The sequence below is a fragment of the Ctenopharyngodon idella genome, chromosome 1 (genome assembly GCF_019924925.1).
Source record: "Ctenopharyngodon idella isolate HZGC_01 chromosome 1, HZGC01, whole genome shotgun sequence".
In the NCBI taxonomy this organism is placed as follows: domain Eukaryota; kingdom Metazoa; phylum Chordata; class Actinopteri; order Cypriniformes; family Xenocyprididae; genus Ctenopharyngodon; species Ctenopharyngodon idella.
The window spans coordinates 39767918-39789911 of record NC_067220.1 but is presented as its reverse complement, the minus strand read 5'-3'; the positions used below and the strand labels follow the sequence as shown (position 1 = coordinate 39789911).

The 21994-nt window shown below is 35.0% G+C and overlaps 1 protein-coding gene across 3 annotated transcripts in view; it reads right to left on the bottom strand.

Annotated features, from left to right (window-relative positions):
- mast1a (microtubule associated serine/threonine kinase 1a) overlaps positions 1-21994 on the bottom strand; it is a 60609-nt gene that overhangs the window by 17723 nt on the left and 20892 nt on the right. For all 3 annotated transcript variants that reach the window (XM_051892073.1, XM_051892078.1, XM_051892079.1), the window contains 6 exons: positions 8847-8935; positions 8681-8756; positions 4245-4317; positions 1554-1711; positions 1366-1441; positions 752-961 (listed from right to left, as the gene is read on the bottom strand). In XM_051892073.1, coding sequence (XP_051748033.1) covers positions 752-961; positions 1366-1441; positions 1554-1711; positions 4245-4317; positions 8681-8756; positions 8847-8935 — 682 coding nt within the window. The remainder of the gene's footprint in view (positions 1-751; positions 962-1365; positions 1442-1553; positions 1712-4244; positions 4318-8680; positions 8757-8846; positions 8936-21994) is intronic.

Below are 21994 nucleotides of genomic sequence, written 5' to 3'. Positions count from 1 at the left end.
TAGACAAACCTAATTTCGTATATAATTTTATAATATTATATAATAATTTATAATATTAATTTTGTATATAATTTCTTTACAAAAATCTGAAGCTCAAAGAAAATATTTGCTCATGGCTGTAGTGAAATGCAGGGCCAAATTAATCAAAATTAAATCATTAAATAAATATTTTCAATGTTTAAACAAATGATTAAAAACATAATTAAATACTTAATAAAAGTATTATAATAATAAAATGAATGATTGAATTAATTATTAAATCACCAAACAAATGAATAAATATCCTTTGTATTTAATTTTAACATTATCTAACAATGATCAATGATTAATTTTTATCATTATCTTTAAATTAATTTTTCATTGAAGCATGAGCTTGTGATGTTTCATTTTCATTTTCAGGGTTATAGTTGTCACCACATCAGTCAACAAAATTTTAAAAATCTAAATATTTAATTTAATTATTTACTTTTAAGTAAAATGGATTTTGAATTAAATTTATTTCTTAAATATTATTTTTTATGTTTTAAGAAGAAGTGAACAGTAATTTAGGCAAATTCTGATATTTTAAACCAATTTAATTTAATTTAACTAAGTAGAGATGCAATAAAATAATACACAAACATTGAGCTAATGAAATGTTATGGTACTAAGGAACGGTTTAATAATCCAGTTAAATGAAGTGATATGTTAATTCATATCAGTTGAAAGAAACATACTCATTTCCAGCCCACACATTTATGCTCATGCTCACTTCATGCAGTAGTTTCTCGAGATTTTCCTGCAGCTCATAGAAGTAGACGGTGGTGATGAGGCCTTCACGAGATTTGGTCAGGCAGTTTCGGGACAGCTCTGCGATCTGGTGGTGGATGAAGCTGAGGACCCCGTCGGCCAGCGGCAGCACGTTCTCAGGTGAGTACGACTCGATGAAATCAGCCAAACGCTCCTCCATCTGAGCCGTGGCCTGAACGGAACGGATAGACAACGTTTAAATAATGTTATAATAGGGAATATATTGTGGACTGCAGTTGCAGAGACAAACTAGGGGTCAAAATTAACACCTGACAGTATTTCTGGGAAATAATACAGTGCAATCACAATGCAAACTCTGGATTTTCTTTATTCAAAATACGATTTCATATTTTTTTCCCCCTTTTGATTTTAGAGTGAAGCATGACCGGGACATGTTTTTTGACATGTTTTATGAAGTTCGCCCTTTGACTAGTGTGACAAAAACGTATGTGCAATGCTCAAGTAACGTTTAACAAATACAATATGTGCTGCAAGTGCATGGAATCACAAATGATATGATTTTAAAAACACTGAAGTGTCTTAATAATCTGATATTAGTGTTTGTGTTTTGCTAACCTTAGGGAACCGCTCCTTATAAACATGGTTCATCATAACAATCTCATTGTCGTAGCAGGAAGGTGATCGCCCTGGACTGTCGAGAGAAAAAGAGAGGATGAGAATAAAGCAGAAGAAAGAAGACGAGTAAGTGATTTTGGCATATACTGGTTTTAAAGTGCTTAAGACGTTTATGTGAGTATGTGTACCTAAGACTCCGCGAGCGTGGCCGCACATGTGGCGATCTGCGTCCGTCATCATCAGTGATGCTCTCAGTGCTGCCAAAGTGTTTGGACAGGAAGTGCAGCTCATCCAGTGTGGGCTGGAACGGCAACTGATGGAGCCGCTCCTGAGACGAGCTGGAAGACTAAACAAACAACACAGCCGAGTGACAACACATTTATATACTTCCACTGACGCTCAAGACATGGAACAAAGCACGTCTCACAATGTTACCTGCCATTAGGTTTGAAAATAGCAACAATTATACATATAAAAAATAAGAAACAAACCAAAAACCAGATGTTCTCAAAGCATAACTCACTCAAATTTCACTTAAACTTAGGAAACAGAAATAGAAACGTGTCTTTCAAAGAAACATTGCTACTAAAAAAAATATATATCTTTATAAGATTTCACAGCCATGGCATTTTATAAGGTTTAAGGCACAATGCTGTTATTAGTGTATGTTCTCCTCTGTGTCTTGTGTGCAGTAAATCCAGGACAGACTTCTAAAAGAACATTACCGACCCAAATGAGTGGAGTGAATTGTAAACGTAACACAGGCCTGTTGTAATGATTTTCATTACCACTGGACATTCCCCTGTGTTAGTGAGGGAATGACTTTGGTTTTAACAACAAATATGCCACTGAAGAGTCAATAAGAGGATGAAAATCAACTTAAGTTTATGAGAGAAACCAGATGAACCCTCTCTCCTCCCAAGATCACACAGCACAACACATTCATCAATGAACATCCACCAATTAAACCATCATTTCCACTATCCGCATCCTCTGAAAAGCATTTCATCATTGAATACTCAAATACACTAACATGGTTAGAAATTATTATTTAATGACAAACAACAACTGAGCAGTTCAAACAGCACTGAAATAAATGAATAAACTGCTTTCCTGAGTGGACACCAATTGTGAATTCATGGTCTCATTAAAAAATGTAAAAGAACAAGAAATGAAAGAGTTAATATGTTTAAGGCTGCTTGTGTTGTTTACTGGATTTTCTTGGCTTCATTCTATCAACTGTGGACTGAATCTCCTCCTCGACTTAACATTGTGTTTCTCTGACAGGTGCTGCTACAGTCAATCAGCTGATATATATATGTGCAATTATTGCATATTATATGCAATTAATGACATTAATTTGTTTTTATATAATTTTAATTATAATTAAAAATTCATTTTAATATTTAATTATATAATAATATTATATAATTATGATGCAAGACAGAGGCATTTTTACTTGTGGCTTCACACTTTTGAATATAATAATGTAACTTCACTCAGATATCCATATTTATGAGTGGAATGTGAAGTTGAGCTCATTATTTTCTGAAGTTTGAGAAAATAAAAATGTTTTTTTTTTTTTTTTTTTTTTTTTTTCAGTTTTAGAATTTTTATGTAATTATTGGGGCCAAGCACAAAAAGGAACAATGAGATGGCTGGGAGCTTCAGAAAAACTGCAACAATAAGTAATTAAAGATGTTTTTAGGTTATTTTAGTCAAAATGGCTGAAAAATCACAAATGCAATCACTTTACTTTTGACCAATAGGTGGCGCAAATGGATGATGTGTGGTCAGTGTGAGGAGAGAATGACACATAAAAAGTCTGGTCAGAGTTACAGCCTCAGAATCAGCTTGGCACCATGCCATCAACCAATCTATAAATCACTAAATCATTAATCATTAAAATAGCAAAATTATTTAAAAGCTATTAGCATTTTTTAAATTTCATTATAATTTTTGACCAAAAGGTGTTGCTGTTTTTGAGTACCTTTAGGGCATGGTCCCGATGACACATACCGAGTTTCGTAATGATACACTAATGCGTTCGCAAAATACAGCATTTTATGTCCAAATTTAAAATGGCCGACACCCAGAATGGCCGACATGGGAACATTCGAAATTCGACAGAAGTTATAAGCAAAAATAGCCATTTTTCATATCTCCTGACCAGTAGGTGGCACTGTGCCGAAACACAGCATGTAGCCTCTGGTCATGCTTGTGATTACATGTACCAAGTTTGGTCTCAATACCCTAATTATATACCCGAAATATAGCCTCGCATCCAATTTGGCGTGCTTTTCGTCACATTCGTTTGTGCGTTATTCGAGAACAGTTAAGTTTATCAAAAAAGGTTTTGATAACTTTTTGCAAGCATGGTCTGAAGATGATACGATTCAATTTCCATGAAAATTGGACAAACCATCTAGGAGGAGTGGAAAAAGTAAAAATTCAAAATGGCGTAAAAATGACATAGGGTGCATTAGAATCGGTTCAAAAGTTATTAGCATAAACGTAAGTGAAAATTTGGACAGTTGGTGGTGCTAGAGGGATCGAGTTCATATAAGTAATTCATATAAATTTACAATAAATATCTGTTAATGTAACCTTTTTATAAAATATAAAATTTAGAATTCTTGCATTGGATCTAGACAATGCACTATTTATTTTACGTTTTCCCATCTTTGTAACTCTTCATTCATCATTCTCACCCATTTGATTCATTTGACTTTCTATTTAATATATATCCACATATGCTTAAGCGATGGCAGTGGTGTAATTCAGTGTCTGCAATAGTTTGCAGCTTACAGCACCTTTAAGAGACTGTTTAGCCAAAAATATAAAAGCAACAGCATTTTATGAATTCGTTTCTCATGTACCGTTGAACTGGGTGTGTTGGTCCCATATCCAGAGGAGGGAAGAGAGGCCAGAGACCAACGTCTGCCATCAGCCCTGTGGAGAGAGACAGAGTCAACCTCCATAAACCTTACCAACATCTGCCAGACTTTACACAGTAACCATAGTTTATCTGAGCTTACATGAAAATCAAACAAGTTAAACATGTTCATTTCAAGCAAACGGAATGTTTAAAAGCTAAAGTTTAGATAAATGATTCATTGTCCCTCCCACAACACAATGAAATGAATACAATGAAATGACTCTGTAGATGAATCATGATTATTTAAAGGCTTTGCAAGCATCATCAAGTACACTACTGTTCAAAAGTTTGAGGTCAGTGAGATTTTTTTAAAAAAGAGAATAGTAATTCAGCAAGAATGCAATAAATTGATAAAAAGACATTTGTAATGTTACAAAATATTTCTATTTCAAATAAACGCTGTTTGAACTTTCTGTTCATCAAAGAATCCTGAAAAAATGATCATGATTTCCACAAAAATATGAAGCAGCACAACTTTTGCAACATTGATAATAATCAGAAATGTTTCTTGAGCATCATATTAGAATGATTTGTGAAGGATCATGTGACACTGAAGACTGGAGTAATGATGCTGAAAATTCAGATTTGATCACAGGAATAAATTACATTATAAAAACATATTAAAATGCATCAAACAGCTACTTGAAGTTATAATAATATTTCACAATATTACTGTTTTCTGTATATTTTTATTAAATAATGAGACTTCCTTGAAAACATTAAAAACTCTCACTGACCCCAAACTTTTAAATGTCAAAGTATAATTTATTTCAGCTTTTTATAAATTAAAAGTAAAGTGTGTAGTTTATGTGCCACTAGCAGCAACAAACAGAAACATGAGCTCAACCAGTGGCGTCAGTTTGAGGCTTGGCTTCCCGCTCGGCTGAATAATGGCAGCGCTTGAAACTTGTTTGTGTTTGATATTTCTTGTGTAAAACATTAAATGTGACCCAGTTATCACAGTGCTTTGTGGGCAGAGTTTATAAGTCATGTGGCGGCATTCTTGTGCCGTTGCTAGGCAACCGTCACATTTCTACACGGTTTAGTGCATATTTCGGTGCCGGGCAACGTTCCCAGTGGGGTCATTAAAACTGTCATCCTACAACATTAGAAGAGGGCATGTTCAAAGAAGAACCAGTGTGAGCAGAACCAAAGGTTTCACATAATGAAAGCATGAAGAGAGTATCTCAGCAGGGACGAGGTTGGCCCGAGAGTTTCAGGCCCTGTCGTACATTTTTGATCATGTACATGTGTTTTTATGGCTTGCAAACTTTTGTTGTGATGTACTGCTGCACTGGGCTGGCTTGTGTCTTCTTTGTCAAGCACTATATTTCATGTTCATGTGTTTGCTGTGAGCAGAAGCTCTGTGCTTTGGACAGAATTGATGATGCATGCTGTGCAACCATCTCGCTGCATGAGATTTATATTGGCAAAATCCAATATTAGCCCTCGCGTCAGACAGGAAAGAACGCACGGATCAATCGTCTGTCTCTCGTCCCTCAATCTCTCCTTCGCACTCGTCTTTCAGACAAACGGCTGTGTGATGGGCTGTCGTTCGCTGGGGAATGATGCTGAGATGTGTGTGTTAGCCGTCTGCTGCTCACTAACAGATACGTTTAATTTCCCCAAACCTCTGAACCAGAGCAAAAGAAGACTTGATCTTTACAATGAAGAACCTCACTGACCTGAACAGCTTTAATAAAGAAATCGGATTTAGAAAAAATATTATGCACATATTGAAAAAATATGATTTCACTTTAATTAGTCCTTATAAATGTACCCTTAATCAAAAAAAAAAAAAAAACCATCAATAATTCATGCTTTATCTTAATGTTTCAATGGCATTTTTTCAACTATACACATGTACATGTACATTTCCATGTAACATAGACAATGAGAACAAAAACAAAACAAACAAACAAACAAAACAAAAACAAAACAAAAAGAACAACAAAGCTTCTCAGTATTTTACATTGATATTCGATACCACCTCCTTTCTTAGTCTTCTATTAACACCTTTCCAACTCCACCACGTTTTAAGAATGATCTGAAAGGTCCCCAAACCCCAAACTTTTCCATTGACATATTTGTTACCATTTCTTTTAGCCAATGTCCTATACTTGGAGCACAAATACTTTTCCAATTTAAAGAAATAAGCCGTTTTGCTTGAAGAATACCTATATTTATAAATATATAATCTTTCTTTTTTAACTTGATTTCTTTAGGATATAAATGAAATAGAAAAAGTAAAGGTGACAGTGGAATGTTAACATCTAGGATCTTCTCTATCATTTCTTTCACACCTTTCCAAAAATTCGTAACTTCTTCGCACTCCCATATGCAATGATATAATGTACCTTTAAACTTGCTACATCTCAAGCAAGTGTCAGGGACATTTTCATTATATTTATGTAATACCACTGGAGTTGTTTCAATGGCAATTTGTTGTGCTAGTAGGAGTAGCAGTAGAGCATTGCTTAATGCCATGTCAACACCAACGGCTATTTTATAATAAATAAAAGTTAATATAAAAGTTAAAATAAAAAAAAACTTCCATTTCAGCACCAATGGCTATTTTCATGACAAACAAACAAACAAATTAATAAAAGTTAAAATAAATAAACTTCTTAATGCCATGTCAACATCGAATGCTATTTTCAGGACAAGAATAAATAAATAATAAATAAATAAATAAATAAAGTTAAAATAAAAGTTAAAATAAGTAAATTTTTTAATGCCATGTCAACATCGAATGCTATTTTCAGGACAAAAATAAATAAATAATAAATAAATAAATAATGTTAAAATAAAAGTTAAAATAAGTAAATTTTTTCAATGCTATGTCAACATTGAATGCTATTTTCAGGTCAAAAATAAATAAATAAAATAAAAGTTAAAATAAGTAAATTTTTAATGCCATGTCAATATTGAATGCTGTTTTCAGGTCAAGAACAAATAAATAAATAAATAAATAAATAAATAAAGTTAAAATAAATAAAGTTAAAATAAGCAAATTTTTAATGCCATGTCAATATTGAATGCTGTTTTCAGGTCAAGAACAAATAAATAAATAAATAAATAAATAAAGTTAAAATAAATAAAGTTAAAATCAGTAAATTTTTAATGCCATGTCAATATTGATTGCTGTTTTCAGGTCAAGAACAAATAAATAAATAAATAAATAAAGTTAAAATAAAAGTTAAAATAAGTAAATTTTTAATGCCATGTCAATATTGAATGCTATTTTCAGGTCAAGAATAAATAAATAATAAATAAATAAATATTAAATAAATGAATGAATGAATAAATAAAGTTAAAATAAAAGTTCAAATAAGTAAATTTCTTAATGCCATGTCAGCATCGAAGGCTATTTTCATGGCAAGAATAAATAAATAAATAAATGAAGTTAAAATAAATAAACTTTATAATGCCATGTCAGCTCAGCACCAAAGGCTATTTTCAAGACAAGAATAAATAATTTTTAAAATAAATACATAATAAATAAAAGTAAACAATAAATAAATAATCTTCATTCAGAAAATATTTTTCAAATGTAGTTGTGCTATTATTTCTATAGGGAGAGTGATGTAAATGCAGAAAGCCACAGCAATTATAACCTGGGCTTGTAAAATTTCTGAAGTTTACCCCATCATTTCTTTCTGAAAAAAGAAAAAAAGTATATTTTTAATATTACAAGAGTTTTTTTTATTGCTGTTCAAAGTGTAAAGGAAGAAAATAGCAACATCTAAGTCTGTATTGATTTTGAGATTGCTCTGGATGTTAAACATGTTGAGTCCTGAGAGAGTTGTTGAAGAGAACCGCTCTACGTCAGGGAAACAAGATCGAATAAATGCAGCAATATGTGCAATTTCAGTCAGGCCTTGTTCACACTGCACTCAAACCCAATGTGTGTTTCAAATCTGATGTCCACAAGTGATGAAATCATCTTTTGTTAAGACATCAGTGTAAGTTTCTGGCATCAGCATGACAGAAAGAGACTCTTCCATAAGAGAGTGGCAGCCAGTGAGGAAAGAGAGCTGGGAAAACTGGGATGTCCATCATGACATCTTGCCATCATGGTACTAAACTGGTAAGAGACATTACTTTATTCTGAATTCGTTCACTTGTTCAAGATGGGAGATTTCAAATTGCACACTTCAGAGGGTGCATGCGTGTCCCAGCCAGATAACTGCCACTGAGATGAATGAGAATGAGAGCGGGTAGCTTTCTCTAGGTATTACAGACCTCTACGGATCAGACAACAAAAAACTAATCCGATTTGAGACAGACATGCAAAAAACATCAGATTTTTGCAGGCTGTCTGAACAAGGTCTGACAGCTCAAACTAAGAACAGCTTTTGCTTATTTATTTATTACCTCCTGGATGATGCAAAAGAGAAATGGGCCGGTGCGCTGGGGGAGAACGTCCTAGGACTGTCCAGCGGACTGCTTCCTGTGAGATGGACAGAGACAGCGAGGATGAGAATGACACATGTAGAGACTGAAGTACCTCGAGATCATGTGATCAGTGATGAGTGCTCACCTATGTGTCCCGGAAGAGGAGAGTGAGGCCGAGGAAGAGTGGGCGATGTACTGGTCAAGATCAGACTCTTCCGGTTACTGGTGCGACAACTGAAAATCAAACAACACATGATCATGACACTCACCAAGGGAAATCACACATGTTCAGATGAGGTATTAAAGAAAATGGCCAATGATTTACTTGTATTTAGTATGCAAGTTGTGCAAGTTACATAACGTAACGATGGAAATGACTTAACATGATCATGTTACTGATATATTGCTGTATGTTAAACAGAAATTATATATATATATATATGAAATCTATCTATAATGAGTAAATAAATAAGTACATACACTTAAAACACAGTTTCTAACCTCAGAGAACTGCTCAAACTGAGGAGTAAAGTTACAGAGTGAAGCCGGACACAAGGGACAAACAAGAAAATGAAATGGCATGCTGCCACGGCAACAATGCCGACAGCCTCCACAGGACAACACAGCATTGCGATTGGCTGGTTAAGACTTCATCACGTCCAATAAAACTCCCTCAGTCACAGCTGGAGATGGCAGCCTCATTTAAAGACTTGATGCAATAATAGGAAAGTTGATTTGCATAGTGTGAAGAACTTGCTCATCACACCTGATCTACATGTGTGTGCATGTCTCTGCGAGTATTGATTGAAATCTCAAGTGATCCTCCCATTTTATCCCACTGCTCTCCTCCCTTCCGATCATCTTTTGTGTCTCTTGTTCTCTTTTATCTGTTTCTTGTAGTTCCTAAGGCTGCATGTCATCCTATAGATGCGTGCGTGTGTGCGTGTGTGAGTATGTAGCAGAAAACACAAAAAAATACAAGTGAATTTGAGTGAATCTCATGAAACGTGCCAAGAACTGATCCAGGTCATTTTTAACTTCAGAATGAAAATTCTGTCATTAATCACTAACCCTCATGTCGTTCCACACCCGTAAGACCTTCGTTCATCTTCAGAACACAAATTAAGATATTTTTGATGAAATCCGATGGCTTAGTGAGGCCTCTATTGACAGCAAGACAATAAACACTTTCAATGCCCAGAAAGCTACTAAAGACGTATTTAAAACAGTTCATGTGACTACAGTGGTTCAACCTTAATTTTATGAAGCGACGAGAATACTTTTTGTGTGCCAAAAAACAAAATAACGACTTTATTCAACAATATCTAGTGATGGGCGATTTCAAAACACTGCTTCATGAAGCTTCGAAGCTTTACGAATCTTTTGTTTCGAATCAGTGGTTAAGAGCGCCAAAGTCACATGATTTCCATAAACAAGGCTTTGTTATGTCATAAGTGTTTCGAAATTTCAATGGTTCACCACTGACTTTGGCAGTTTGATACATGCTCCGAACCACTGATTCGAAACAAAAGATTTTTAAAGCCTTGAAGCTTCATGAAGCAGTGTTTTGAAATTGCCCATCACTAGATATTGTTGAATAAAGTCGCTATTTTGTTTTTTTGGCGCACAAAAAGTATTCTTCATAACATTAAGGTTGAACCACTGTAGTCACATGAACTGTTTTAAATATGTCTTTAGTAGCTTTCTGGGTGTTTGAAAGTGTTAATTGTCTTGCTGGGAATGGAGGCCTCACTGAGCCATCGGATTTTATCAAAAATATCTTCATTTGTGTTCTGAAGATAAACGAAGGCCTTACAGGTGTGGAACGACATGAGGGTGAGTAATTAATGACAGAATTTTCATTTTTGGGTGAACTAACCCTTTAATTACTATTTACGAAATGATCTGTAAATTATAAAATTGGCAGGTAAACTGTTGGACATGTTTTGTCCCATGTATCAGTAATTAGTGACATTACTTTTACTGCATGGAAATAAAAACCTATTATAATGAGAACCCCTACTAAGAAATGAGAATTAAAAAAAAAAAAAACTATAAATATCCTTTCTTTCTTGTGATTTAGTGGTGAAATATGACCTGGACATGTTCTCGACAGGTTTGGTGAGATTCTCCCACACATGTGTCTTGAGTTTGACGGGGTCTGATCAGTATTCATGAGCTCTTCTTACTGCTCCATATAACTTTGCAACTAGTTGTGCAGTGTGGTCCGTTTATGCTTTAAACTCGGAAACACACACTCACACACTGTGTTTGAAGCTTATATAACATCTTACATTTACATTTCTCTCAGTAAAGAAGTCTGTCTCTATAGAAGTGCTCTAGATTTTGGTGTTTTTCCTTCACAACACAGTATAATCCTGTGGCTACTTGTCCTGATTCTGTAGTACGCAATAACCGTGCACAATATACAGCAACTTTAGAAAAGAAAATGGAAACGGCCTAAATCTGAGTCTAATTCTCACAAAATTAATTCCCACAAATGAAATGTTTAGTATTCACTTCAAAAGGAGAATATCTCAAGATGTGAGGGGAAGGCATAAAGGCATAGAACTTTCTAAAAATATACATATGAAAATGGAAACAGTTGTCAGACTGAATGCGATTCTTTCCTCAGCTTCGCTCTCATCATGAAGAGTCTAATGTTCGGTGACAAGAATGTAGCAGAACAGACTGCATTGTGAAATATTTAACAGAAGTGCATTAGCATCAGACTGCAGGAAGTAGTAAGTAATGTTCTTCCTCCAAACCCCCTGTGAGAGAGAGAGAGAGAGAGAGAGAGAGAGAGAGAGAAGGAACCCAGCGGAGATAAAATGTCTAATTGTTCTCCACCTTCCTGGTTGGCGTCTCTCTGCGTCTCGGTTTCACTGTCACACACACAGTATCACAGATCACAAAAACATGACAGTGTGTGAATATTCATAAAATTATTTTTATGATCTTCTGCCTGCAGCCACAAGCTTTATTTTTAAACCTTTCACATCTCTCTGTCTCTCTCACTCTCAAATGAAGAGATTACTTTCACAAAGTAATGTTACAAAGAGGCAACGAGATGGAAGAATTGTTTTTGAATTTTCACACTCTCTCATTTATACACATTTGGGGGAAAATAATAACCTTCAATGACTTGCATTCAATTTAAGAAAAAACAAAGAAGAGAATTAAAGTTATTGTTAAGTTATAAGGTTTTCAAAAAAAAATTTTCTGAATAGTTAAATTATGACTGCTTTCAGTTATTTTTTTTTACAAATCCTAAAACATCAGGTCATTTGGTACAACCGCTATAAAACATGGAAAATGTTGTAATATTTTAAAAACTTGTACTAAATATAAAATGTTTGCTTGTCCTTTTGCTAGGTAGCTAGCAAGCTAACTAACTAGCTAGCTAGATATCAGCCTGTTAGCATTGTTTGAAAATATCGTCATTCAGTATAACCAAAAGTGTCATTTGGTAAAACCGAAATTGTGTCCATCTTGTAAAAAAAAAATGACAAAAGCAGTGTTAATTGATTATAAAAACCACATAATCTCATTGTTAACACTTAATAAAACTTCAAAATTAATTATATCTCCATTATGTTTTTTTTTACACTTTTAAAAACCTTATTCGTCAATGATCCATATACAAAATATATAATACAGCTTTAATTATTGAGTTTAATTTAATTAAATGAGTTTGTTCCCGTTCGACCAGCAGACTAGGAACTTCATACAACGTCGCATGTCTTTGATATCAGAACATGTGGACGTGATTCCATCAAAAATCTCTCCAACCGGTGAAGGTACAACTCTGTGGAAACCCAACTCAGATTAAGTAGAAAACGCTCACGCTCCCTCCAGTCTACCAGAGTACGTCGATTTACCCTTATTAGCTGATAATTCTGATTATGTTCAAAATGGACAAATTTCTACCGTAGCTGTCTTCAGAGAAAACAAGAAAAAGAACAACAGTCACAGTGGTAGTATGAATTGTAGCTGAAATATAGATAGTGATGAATGATGTCCAATTTAGTGGACAGATGATTAATCAGAATTTCCTTCCAATCTAAAATCAATACTTAGAAAATTTAACAGTGATATGACTCCTTTCATGTTACTTGATGCTACAACATTTTTTCTCCTGCAAGAGTCTCCAAGGAAAGAAGGAATTAATTGATATTCAGGAGCAACTTGGCATTTCTGACTGGCCGTCGGCCATCTTGGTTTGGAGGGGGAAAAAATCCACATACAACAGCTTGCCACTTGGTGGCAACGTATAGGATGATGCACTAGTGTCCACTCTAGAGGTTGATGTGTAACTATGCCATCAAAATCCATGCATATGCAAGAAAATGGCTTTTTTGAATAGCTGTCCACTGTAGTGACCTCTATGTGTGAAAGGGTTAAAGAATGTGTAAAATTCCCAAATTCTCTCTTTTTTTCCATTTCTCTCTCTCTCTCTCTCTTTCTTTGCCTGTCTTTCTCACTTTTTGCCCATATCTCTATTCCTTGTCTCTTTCTGTACCTGTCTGTGTCTCTTGTCCGTCTCTCTCTCTCTCTCTCTCTCTCTCTCTCTCTCACTGTGATTCTTGATGAGTTTGTTAATTATGTCTGGTTGAGAAATGACTTTTCTAATCACTTTTGCTCTTTAAAACAGAAATGAACCTCCTGGACCATACAGTTCAATCTCTTTAGTTAAATACTGTGTATTGTGCAGTGAATATCACTTTAAATCATTTACTACATTAATAACAATGGAAATATTCAAGAAAAGTCTATTCATACGCTGACCAGTATAAGTGAGATCATCTAAAAAAGTCAACAACGAGTAAATAGTAGTATTTATTAATATTTTTATTTGTTTTAGTTAAATAAGATAATTTGTTATATGTCATTTTTATTATTTGTTGGTAACACTTTACAATAAGCTAACATGAGCTAACATGAACCAACAATGGACAGTTGCATTTTTAATAACTAACATTAACAAAGATTATTTCTTATTATTATTGTTACTTATTTCAGTTAGTTGGCAAGGCATCATTTCTAATGTTCATTTAAGTTTATTTTTAAGCTTTTCATCTAATATTTCTATTTTATATCAGTTTTATTTCAATAAAAAAAAAATATTTTTAATAGTTATAGTTAATAACAGCACTGGTATGAACTGAAAAAAAACAAAACAATCTTTGGCAGAAGAATAATAGAAAGTAAACATGTGTCTGTAAAGAAGAGAAGGTTGGAGGTCTGGTTGGATATGGTGTGGTATTGCTTTCATATAGCTGGAGACAGGAAGTGTCTTATAGACAGGATGTGTTCATATCTCTGAAACACAAAGCATGACTGACAGGCGGATCTTATATCCAGTTTCTGAGGTAATAGAATAGTCGAGAGAGGCAATGTGTGTGTCTGGGTGCATATGCTTGATCTATGCTGGATCTTAGCTGAATCCAAAGAGGGCAATAAATCAAAAACACCTCTGACAGACAGGCGACATGCACATGTGGCCACCCGTGGAGAAAACAACAGCGTCTGATGCTTTTCTGATGCTGCCAATCATGGCATTATACAGATCCAAAAATAAAACACACACACATACAACTGCCACAATAACACTGACGTTCAGCAGCACTGACCCATTTAGCAAACTCTCTTTCAATAACTCCCCTTGCCGTTTCTCTGTAAACAAACAGACTTTTTTCAGTGTTTGTGAAGCGAATTGCTTCAATAGCAGAGAAAACATCTGATTTATTGTTTATGGCCTCTGCCAGGCCATTAGGAGGAATCATTGCTGGTTTTTAACATTCAGTTTATCAGGAAAAGTCAATCTAAATGCCCTCCCAGGGATGTCAAAACAAAAGAAAAAACATTTTCATATTATTTGACTGGAGGAAAGCACGCATTTCATGGCTTCAAGGGGAACTAAAGCTGCATATCAAAGAATCTGACTACAGTATGCTCATAAAATGAAGATTAATAAAGCTGGAGATGCAAGTCTGCCATTGCATTCAGACTCAAACACAAGGGATCAACAAGCTGCAACTGGATAAACAATGAAAACACTACAATAGCATGAAAAGTAAAATGAAAAAAATGAAAAAAGGAAAATTCTCTCTTTGGCTACATTTAATTCTCACACAAGCATCACTTTTTAAAACAGAATTTGGTTTATTATAACACAAGTTATAATCGGATGAATTAGAACCTCATACTCAACAATGAAAAAAAAAAATTACGACTGGACCAAAAAGTTATACATATAGTAATACTCGTTATTATGTACAAAATCCATGAACTGACACGTTAGATTTAGGGATTACGTCAAAATATGTGAAAATAAGTTGATTTGAGTACTTCAAAATAGTAGAAAATTGTGTCTATAACCTAATTAATATGCATGAGGTTACCATTCGCCATTTCATGACGTCACAAATTACATATTCATTATGAGAAACTTAAAACAACTGAAAAGACATGCATTACTGAAAGAAGCAATCTTCCATAGGTTATGTTTAGCTAGCTTATTAGCTAGCTAGTAGTATATGTAAATGAAAAATGTTTTCTCATTCTCTGTGTTACCTGGCCTGAGAAATTCACGTTTGTCAGCCAAAGTCCGCTGGGTGAAGCAAAACGCATCATCCTGTGGAGTTTTGACAGCTCCAGGGATTTCGTGAAAATACAGATTATACTTCCGCATTTTTGTATCCCCACCAACAGACAGTGGGATCGACAGAGGTTTATTATCAGAACAGTTATTGTAAGGGTAGGTTTATCACTGAAAATGTAATCGTACTCTGTCTACTCTTTAAACAGCATTATGGTAAAAATGGAAAACTATGGCAACAGCTTTCTTACCTGTACGAGAAAGTTGGGCGGAACAGACGGAACGACAGTTTTTCCACTCCGTTTGGACTAAAACACTGTGTTCGTGGTCATCCAGTTTGAAATGTTGACTATAAACACAGATTTTTTTTCAGATTTTCCGTTGCACTGCTCTCTCCGTATTTATGATTCTTTGAGCCTTTAGCCGCTGCCCACAACGCCCTGAATCCTTCACTGGAAACCTGAAAGTAACTCACTCCCGCAAAACGATTACTCTTTGAATTCTTGCACAAGGGAACAATACAAGTTGACACCATTATGACTAAAAGTTTGCTAAGCAGTATTTCCTACTAAAGCAAAACGGTATTTGACTCTGGTTAGTGTATCCATAGCAGACTAGAGGGAGTGGCCTTGGACGGCAACACGCCCAGTGCATTATGGGTGTTGAAGTTTTCCTACCTATTTGGCAAAAGGGAAGACAACAGCCTTTTTTCTCAGTTTTTTTCTCACTAGTCAGGTAGCACAGAAGAAAAAAAGCCTTTCTACTGTATAGGCAGCCAAGTTTTAATGAAAGTCCATTTTGCCAGCGGTACTCAGTTAAAGTACAAATCAGTTTGACACCATGTAATAATTTAAAATCCTGAGGTTTATTTTATTGTAAAATTCAATTAAAGTTAATAATTTAACAAAACTGGAAACTGTCTATTCACAAGAACGCAGGCTGAAGTTCATTTATCCAGCTATCAGATTTGGACACGTGGCTTGCGATAAAGGTCTCTAGTCTCTGCTGTAATGGACTAGCAAAAGCACAAGCATCTGTTTATACACATCAATAATCCTTAAAGCTGTTAAATCCCACCAATTTCACATGCTTCACCCACATAAGACCACGCTTTGCAAACAAGACTGCTCTTCACAGGGATGTAGATTCTCTGAACCTTTAACACTTAATGAGACGACAAGACTTGAGAATCAACATTCACAACTGGTCCTGTGTGGTGGGCTGATGTCATCCGTTACCATAGCAACCACTTGAGTAGAAACGTAAAGCGCTTGTTTGTGAGCAAAACGTCTGCATCACTTATGGCACATGACCTGAGAACCTTTAGAGAGTGAATCCCACTAAACCTGTTAATAACATGACCAGGACACATTTCACCCAAAAAAACCAAAGAAAGAAATCATGGTAAAACACTTTAGTATAGGGAACACATATAAACTATTAACTACGATTTTTCCCTCAATAAACTCCTAATTTACTGCCTATTAAAGGTGCAATATGTAAGATTTTTGCAGTAAAATATCCAAAAACCACTAGTTATACCAATGTTATATATTTTGTTTACTTGAGTACTTACAATATCCCAAATGTTTACAACTATTTGTAAATCGTGAGAAAATTGCAATTTTAACCAAGGCTCCGGGATGTGTGAGGAGTCGCCTGTCAATTGCATCATATCCACGTTACCCTCGGTTTCCGATTTCGGTTTCCTAATTGTTGTTATATAGCTCAACACGTTTAGTCTTATTGTTTAAATCTAATTTTCTTGATTTTTTGTGAGTACCATGCTTTACCATGCCTCAGAGAAAAACACTATTTTGTCAAGTGGCTAACATAGCATAATCAGATGCAGCTTTATTTTTAGTAACAGTAATACAGAATTTTCTCCATCATACAATACGTTTTAAAATGAATTGCATGCCATTTATCAACACAAGCCATCCAGTATTTAATATGATATTCTAAAATCGATCTATCTTACTTAAGTGTGTCTCAGCAGCCGCCGAGCGAACGCACAGAGTAATGTTATAACATTTTCAACACACTCAAATGTATCTAATATGATAAACAGCGCTGCGTTACCTCATACTCATGACCGGAAAAGCGGAAGTGGCGCCGGCGGCATAATAAAAGTTCTGCTGCTCGTGAAGCGTGTGTTGCGCAATCGCTCCAGCGGCCTCGTTCAGCTCCCACAACACTCGGTCCTGCTCTGCTTCATACTACAATAACGTTAATAATCGCATCCATGAACATGATTTTATCTCGAGTCCTATCCCTATTCTTTTGCACCATCCGTTGAGGTGAAGACCACATGTCCCAAGATTCCGCGCTCAAACTTGGCGTCATCAAGCTACGCCTTTGTTTTGAATAGGCCTCTAGCGACCTCTAGCGGACAGAATTCTTACATACTGCACCTTTAATAGTTAGTAAGGTAGTTGTTAAGTTTAGGTATTGGGTAGGATTAAGAATGTAGAATAAGGTCATGCAGAATAATGCATTAATATGTGCTTTATAAGTACTAATAAATAGCCAATATTTTGTTAATATGCAAGCTAATAAGCAACTAAAATAAAGTGTTACCGAAATCATAAATTTTTAAAACAATTCTGATTTGCATTGCCGCATTATTATTTTCATGACAGTCAACCATATTTTTACACCCAAATTCTGATTACTATAATGCAAAAAAACAAACAAAAACACCTCAACAAACTCGCTCTCTTTAACTGAGAGCAGAAAAATTTATTATTATTTCAATTGTAAAGTATTTATACAAGTGTTTATGGCAGTATACATTGTACTGACTTCAATTTTAATTACAATACATTAAAAATGTATGCAATTTTACAAAAATAAAACATGGATGCATTGCAGTAATGAGAATTTGGGGTGAAATGGCTTATCAAATAAAAAAAAATGTCACAATGAAAAATTTCTATTTCAAATAAATGCTGTTCTTTTGAACTTTCTATTCATCAAAAAATACAGAAAAAAAACAAATATTTTAAGCAGAACAACTGTTTTTATCTTTGATAATAACCAGAAATGTTTCTTGAGCATCAAATCATCATATTAGAATGATTTCTGAAGGATCATGTGACACTGAAGACTGGAGTAATGATGCTGAAAATACAGCTTTGATCACAGGAATAAATTACATTTTAAAATATATTCAAATAGAAAACAGTTATTTTAAATTGTTTTACTGTACTTTTGATCACATTAACGCAGCCTTGGTGAGCAAACACAAAAGTATGCAGTGTGAATAAGTGATAACTTTAAATAGCTTATGTTGTTTGTTTAATATCCAGCTCATTTTCCTGCTGAATGAAGTCTGTCATCACAAGGTGAGAGGGTTAATTCAGAGGTTGCCATGGAGAATGACCCAGCCAGCTCCCCAATTAACACCTGCTTAGACTCTCAAATGACACAGAGAAACTCCCATAAAGACGAATAATCTAATATTAGACTACAGCGAGTAAAACTTAAAAGACTAACAACTAATAAACCCAACACACCGCATAGAGATTCACTTATAGCAACACACACAACACTTGCTTGCAGAGCAGCAGTCAATTTACTAATGATATCAGAGCTGCTCAGCAGCGGGACACTTAAAGCAGACTACTTCATCATCCTTACAGCACACCTGTTACATTTCTCATCTTCATATGTCTCTAGAGCTCCCTCTCTGATATTTCATCTGTTGCTCCAGCATGACTGGTCACTAACATATGTTGTGTTTAGATGCAGGTGTGCTGGTGTCCCCACAAGACTGCGTGTAGTTTCTGCACCCCTAGTGTCACCAAATAGAGTCACAAAGACAATGAGAAGCTTTCAAACTAGGCAATAGGATGTGGGTACTAGAGCAGATACTGGTTTGCACACAGTTTAAAGAAAGAGAAGAGAAGGCAAAAGGTGAAGAACAGATGAATAGGTGAAGGAGAGGCTCAGAGGATACTCTAAGAGGAGGTGAATGGGATAAATATAGACTCTGATGGCAGTGTGAGAGAGCAAAGCTCACAGAGGACCTTCACTCCTGTCTCTGCACATGGCAGGAGGAGGGAAACGAGGACAAAAAGGACTGTGAAACAGGGTGACCGGATGTCCTGGTTTTACTAGGTGGGTCCCTGTGTCCCAACAATACATTAAAAATCTAAATATGGCCCTGTTTCAGATGTTAGACTCACTATCTCCAGTGTCCTCTAGCTACAGTATCTGGTATCATTGTTTGTTCTCAGCTGGATGACACTGCAGAGAAGAAAATATATCCCTGAATTCAAATTAGGGATTTGCAATTTTTAAAAAGTTAATTCAATTAGTCTATAAAAAAAATAAAAAAATAAATAAAATAATAAAAGACATTAAAAATAAAATAAAACACATAAAAAAACATTAAAAAAATAAAAAAGTATTTTAATTTATTTATAATAAAATCTTGAAAAGATAAGCAGAATGTGGTCAACGTTTAAAAATAAAATAAAATAAAGAGGCATTGATTAGGACAAATTCTTTGTCTTTGTTCTCATCGTGAATCGAGAATTGATGTGTTGTCCCAGCCCTAAGCAGAATGGGGTTAAAGTTTACACTTTCAGCACCATGTTACAACAAATGGGGACCTGATGCTTCTCTCCACAGAGTTCAGTGCATTGGCCAATGTTGTAATGAGTCATGAGAGCGTTTGAAGACCTGCCTGTAATGTGCAAGTGAACCCTGAAACTTTGATTAGCTGGTCAAGTGTGTTTGATCAGAAATCTCCAGGAGAGGGTTTGCTTTAATATAAAATGCTGTGATCTTCAAAAGACTAAAGTAGGCAATCTTTAAACCTCAGCCAACTTAGCTGTAATGTCAGGTTCACATAAAAATTCATTCCAAATCAGTATTGGCGTATTGAGCAGTGCTGAAGTCTGTTTCACTGGGATTTAGGTAATACGATTCATTCAATTCAGCATGTGGGCTGCATTTATTATCTATAACAACTATCGGCTAGATTAAATTTATGGACAAAATTTAAAAGTCAGCTCAATTCCAGATAATTCTCTGCACAGACTGAATTGAAATATAGTTGCCTCTAATGCTGCGAGACCACAAAAACACTAACATCAGCAGTGCTCGTGTCTGAGCTCAACTGCACTACATGATAAAAATGGTCTGAAACAAAAGCTAATGCTGATAAACCTGATCTTGATTGTGTTAATTTGATTGTATACATCAATTTCATTATAATAGCAACTGAATCTTTTAAAAACAGAACAGTTATTGTTTGTGGACAGAATGTTATAAACTGGGAATAGCGAGATATAACTGGGAATTGTGAGTTATAAACAGAATTACGAGTTATAAACTGGGAATTGCGAGTTATTCACTGGGAATTGAGAGTTACTAACTGGGAATTATGAGTTATAAACTGGGAACTGCAAATTATAAACTGAGAATTGCAAGTTATAACTAGGAATTCTGACTTTTTTTTTCCTCAAAATTCCCAGTTTATAACTCGCAATTCTGACTTTTTTCTCAAAATTTCCAGTTTATTACTCGCAATTCCAAGTTTATAACTCGCAATTCCCAGTTTATAATCCCAGTTTATAACTCGCAATTCCCAGTTTATAGCTCGCATTTCTCAGTTTATAACTCGCAATTCCCAGTTTATAAACTGGAAACTGAGAGGAAAAAAGTCAGAATTTCAAAATATAAAATAGGAATTGCGAATTATAAACTGGGAATTGTGAGAAATGAAGTCAGAATTGAAAGATATAAACTGGGAATTGCGAGTTATAAACTGAGAACTGCGAGTTATAAACTAGGAATTCCAAGTTATAAAATGGAAATTCGAGTTATAAACTGGGAATTGCAAGTTATAAACTCAGAATTGTATGTTATAAACTGGGAATTGCGAGTTAAAAAAAATATTAAAAAATCAGAATGCGAGTTATAAACTAAAATATTTTTTTATTCCGTGACGGAAACAACCTTCCATACAAATCAGATCAGTCGCTGTCATGTTGGGAATCTCTTTATGAATGAATGTTTTGGATTACTCATATCCTTAGATGTTTAGTCTGTCATCAAACTGATTCCTGAACTCTCCCGCATCACAGGATAAACATCGACTCAAACTATAATCTGACAGATGATCTGAAAGTCAGCGTCGTCGACAAACAAGATTACGCCACAAGCAACCTGTACTCCTCCATTCATCTGCTCGTACATCATCCTTTCATTTTTCCTGCTGCGCTTTCATTTCCTGAGATCTGCGTTTGCTACCTATTGCTGTGAAGTCACAGAGGTGTGTAATTTCAGGCCGTGAGGAATCATCTGCAGAATTACATCAATGTTTTGTGATCTCAAGAGAACTGAATCATCTCAGACAGTGGTTCTGCCGTATGAGAGTTTTGATATAGTCTATCATTTTCATTTTTACAGAAGACTCGAATGTTACACAGCTTTATATTTCCATAGTCCTATTAGAAGAAGAGTTACTGAGTAGGGCAAGGCATAGACATGGTCTGTCTGAATACTCGATTCTGATTAGCTGGAAGGTGTGCATTAAGTAAGGGATAAACCTGATAATCTAACTGTGGATCAAACAATTTTAATGCACAACGTGGAGGCAAAGAACCACCTGACGTGAAAATCTTACCACACTATCTCCGTGTCTGATTCAAAGCTGCAGAATGCTAGATCTAACGAGC